This window comes from Cynoglossus semilaevis, chromosome 6 (genome assembly GCF_000523025.1).
Source record: "Cynoglossus semilaevis isolate Cse_v1.0 chromosome 6, Cse_v1.0, whole genome shotgun sequence".
NCBI classification, from domain to species: domain Eukaryota; kingdom Metazoa; phylum Chordata; class Actinopteri; order Pleuronectiformes; family Cynoglossidae; genus Cynoglossus; species Cynoglossus semilaevis.
The window spans coordinates 2934789-2939099 of record NC_024312.1 but is presented as its reverse complement, the minus strand read 5'-3'; the positions used below and the strand labels follow the sequence as shown (position 1 = coordinate 2939099).

General features: G+C 44.8%; 1 protein-coding gene across 1 annotated transcript in view; it reads left to right on the top strand.

Moving 5' to 3' along the window:
* The window catches only part of LOC103379644 (spondin-1-like), a 73389-nt gene that overhangs the window by 65235 nt on the left and 3843 nt on the right, over positions 1–4311 (top strand). Inside the window, exon 11 of the mRNA XM_025056313.1 lies at positions 403–626. Within this exon, the coding sequence (XP_024912081.1) occupies positions 403–626 (224 nt within the window). The remainder of the gene's footprint in view (positions 1–402; positions 627–4311) is intronic.

The following is a 4311-nucleotide window of genomic DNA, read 5'->3' as shown; positions in this document are numbered from 1 at the left end:
GGCGGTCGGTCCTGGAGCTCCGTCTCCTTTCACTTACACGTGGCGGCGCCTCCTTCTGTCACATCACACTCCATCCCAGAGACTCTGAGCTGCTGCGCCTCCTCCCTGAGGCCTGAGGCTCCGTGCCTTCACTCCCCGCTCCTCTCACTTCCAACGGCTCTGATGCCCCCTAGAGGAGGTTATTAATTGGAGCCGGTTCCCCCGTCGTACTCCTTGGTCCTCGTGCTGCCACTGATAATTGGAGCAGGTGTTCAAACCTCTTCAAACCCCCCCCCCTCCCCTCCGTGGTAATCACCTTCAGATGTGGTGTTAGCCCAGGATTCTCCCGTCCCTCAGACCTCACGGTCCAGTTTTCAGGGATTGTCTTTTTCACGCGGCGTCCCTCTGGTCTCTGTCTTCCAGACGACACGCCGGAGACCTGTATCTACTCCTCCTGGTCTCCGTGGTCGGCCTGCAGCAGCGCCACCTGTGACAAAGGTCGCAGGATGAGGCAGAGGATGTTGAAGGCCCAGCTGGACCTCAGCGTACCCTGTCCACACACTCAGGACTTCCAGCCCTGCATGGGACCAGGGTGCAGCATGGAGGGTAAAACACACACACACACACACACACACACACACACACATGCACACACTGTTTCATTCAGAGCCCCTGTTTTTTTTTTTTGGGGGGGGGTTATGTCTTAATTTTATCACAAATATATTTTCAAACCTGAGGCTCAGGGCCCCCGTGAGGACCAACCACAGCTGTTCAGTTAGCACTGTGCTATCATCTGTAGCGACACTAGGGGGACGTCGTCTCCCAAAGCGTCTTTAAGTCTCTCTCCTGTAGGAGGAGGAGTGGGCGGGGCCAATGTGTCAGATTACCATTTAAAGGTAAAGACACAGACACCAGCAGTGAAGAACCAGCTGAACTGGAACCGTTTGTTGGAGGAACCAGACGACTCTGAGTGAACAGACCATAATACTACATAATACTACATAATACTACATAATACTACATAATACTTCAATGACTTCAACTGACAAAATCAGCAGCAACTTTTATTGTTGTTCTGCGCTGTCAATTATTCATCTTCATGTTTCTCGAATTCCCAGAAACACCTGGTACCAGGACCAGTGAAAACGGTTTCATTTCTAAATAATTACCAGTGACCCCTGCTGGTCGTCAGTGGGACTAAAACCCGCTCCCCGCTCCGCAGGGCTCTAATCCCTGCAGCCGGTGGGAAAACAAAAGGTTGTGAAGCTCCCCGGTGTTTCTCCTGCAGTTCTTCTTCTTCTGTTCTGTAAACAAACGCTGCCACGACTATAAATAATGGATTATTTGGATTAGGAACAAACAGACATTTACCAGCCGTTGTTCTCCTGTGGCCGCGGTGGAACAGTTCCAGGACTTTCACCAACCACAGAGTAAACGCCGGAAAATTCTCCCGTTTTCTCCCTCATTGTACTGAAATGAACTGCTCTTTAATTTGCCCTGAACTGGGGCAACAACGCAAACGGATCTGAGTACAAAGACGGAAAAACCTGGAGCGGAACTTTGGTGACGTCAGAACATCCTGGACACTGACCCCGACGACCTCTGTTGATGATGTCACTCAGACCAATTAATCGATTCATTCACATGTCTTCTGTCAACTCGTCACTTGAGGGCAGTCATCAGGTGTGGGCGGGGCTTATACCTCCAGTGTTTCACACAGTCACACCTCAGAGTCACTTTAGCCCAGGGGTTTCAAACTTTGGTTCGGGGGCCACTTACGGCCTAATTAGCCGTGAAGTTTGTCGGACCAGTACAATCATCACATCATTACCCATAAATACCAATAAATTTCAAGTGGGCCGCATTAAACCCCCCTAACGGGCCGGTTTTGGCCCGCGAGCCGTATGTTTGACACCCCTGCTTCAGAGTAGACCATGAACCTAATCCTGCATGTCTTTGGACTCTAACCTGGGATTNTACCCTGGAATTGACCCGACACGTCTGCCACCGTGTGGCCATGTTGGAGTTGTTTAAAGCTGTGGCTCGCGGCTTCATCGTGGCTTCTGTTTATTCTTCCACCGGATTTGATCTTTGTTTCGTTGTCCCGCCTCCTAGCCAACAGCCAAGGCTCTGATTGGCTCTCAACCTCATTCCTTAAACCCCACATGACTTGCTGTTGATTTTCCGTCTTTGTAGAGAAGGTCGTTGTCTGAGTCTTTGACTAAAATTATTATTAGTCGTTAAATGAACGCAGCTCTGGGCCAGGATTTAACCAGATTTAAATCCCCGACATTAAAGAGCGCCCCCTAGTCTGGACCCTTATGTTACTCTAGATGTCTGAAAAACATTAGTCACCCACAATCCCAGCTAATGCAAATGCAGACTTGTAACCAGCAATATGATCAAGTAGCGTATGCACTTTTTTTTTTTTTTTTTTACAATTGGCATTCAGCGTAAATCTGTAAAAATGCAAAGTATGCACTTTTTTTTTTTTTTTTTTTTTTTTCGGTCGACCGCAAATCCTCTCTGTGTCTCTGCTGAACTTTTCTCTCAGTCAGACTTGGACTCAGGTCACTGCTCCGTGGCTGCTCCACGAATACATTTGCCAATTTATCTGCCTGTTAGAAGCTGTTCCCTGACAGGACTCTGAAGACGGTGTCACTTTAGGAACCATTTGTGCTCCTCACCGACGTCCACTGGGAAAATCAACCATTATAATTCACTGCTGCCGACAGCCTCTGGCTTCAGTCTGTGTGTGTGTCTGTGTGTGTGTGTGTGTGTGTCCTGGGTGTACAGTGTGTGTGTGTCATTAAGAATAACGCAGAATGAAAACAGCCTTCCTCGACTGTTGCAATCAGTCAGAAAACCAAGGATTTAAAGTAGGGATGTCCGATCTTCACTTTCTGTCGATATCGTCCAAACTCTTAATTTCCGATTCCAATATCAACCGATACCGATATAGGTCTAGTGATATTTATTTATGTATCTGTTCAAACCACTGTATGAGTTCCTGACACCAACATTCTCCATACAATCCCCTGATTATTAAAACAGATTAATAAAATGAGCTGCAATGCTGCCATCTAGTGGCTTTCACTTTCACATACAGCCGTTTTTCCCCAAAACAATTTTTAGGGCACACATCATTTGGCGAAAACCCAGGCATTGTGTTATCGGGTTTTCATTATCGAAGGTAGATAACGATCCTCACAGATATGACATCGTCCTGCTAATATCAGTCGGCTGATATTATTATTTGAAGCCTAAAACTAACACAGCGTCGCAGGTCAACCGCCGCTGCCTCGTGTGGGAAGTTAGTGTTTTTGTGGTTGGGGAAACAGCTCAGGTTTAGAGGAAGTGATGGAGGCAGCGGTGGATCAATAGTTCCTGTGTGCGGTCGTGTCAAGTGGAGCGGAGAAAGTGACACAAAGTTCTCTTCCAAACAGAGCAGAGTTCTAATGGTGCTGTAAGGTTTTATGGGCTGGATGTTCACTTAAGTGGCCCATAATCCATTTGGTTGTGTCCCATATGGCTCCTGCTGTTTTACTGGATGGAGCCGGAGTCGACTATTAGTCCACGTGTTAGCGCGCTTTAAACACCTCCAAGAGCCTTTCAGCAAAAAACACACACACGGTCGTAGTACTCACCGTGTACTGACGTCTCTGTGGGTTGTAGTACATCGTTACAGTAATGACCATGGATTAACAGCAACAAAACAAAACACTAGACATCAAACTCACTCTCAAATATATATATATATATATATATATATATATATTCACATATATGTGTATATATATATATGCAAATACATATAAAAACATATATGTATTTACATATATACACATATGTAGTATATATTTATACATGTATGTATGTATTTATACACATACATACAGCACATATATGTATAAATATGAATTCATATATACTGTATATATGTGTATATATGTATATGTAAATATTTATTCACCTATGTATATATGTAAATACATATAAAAATATATATGTATTCACATATTTACATATACAGTATATGTACATACATACACATATGTATAAATATATACTGTATATATGAATACTGTACATGTGTATATGTGTAAATACATATATGTTTTTACATGTTTTACCATGTGTATATACACACATATTCACATATATATGTAAATATATACAGTACACAGCGGCCTGTCGGGTACACGATGCCGTCTTTTTCATGACCATTTCCTGCTCCTCCGGCGTCCAGACCCAGACGGAGCCTTTGTGGACGTTACAGTCAAGTTGTCAGTCTGGAACAAAGGCCATGAATTGACATCCCTCCTCCCCCTC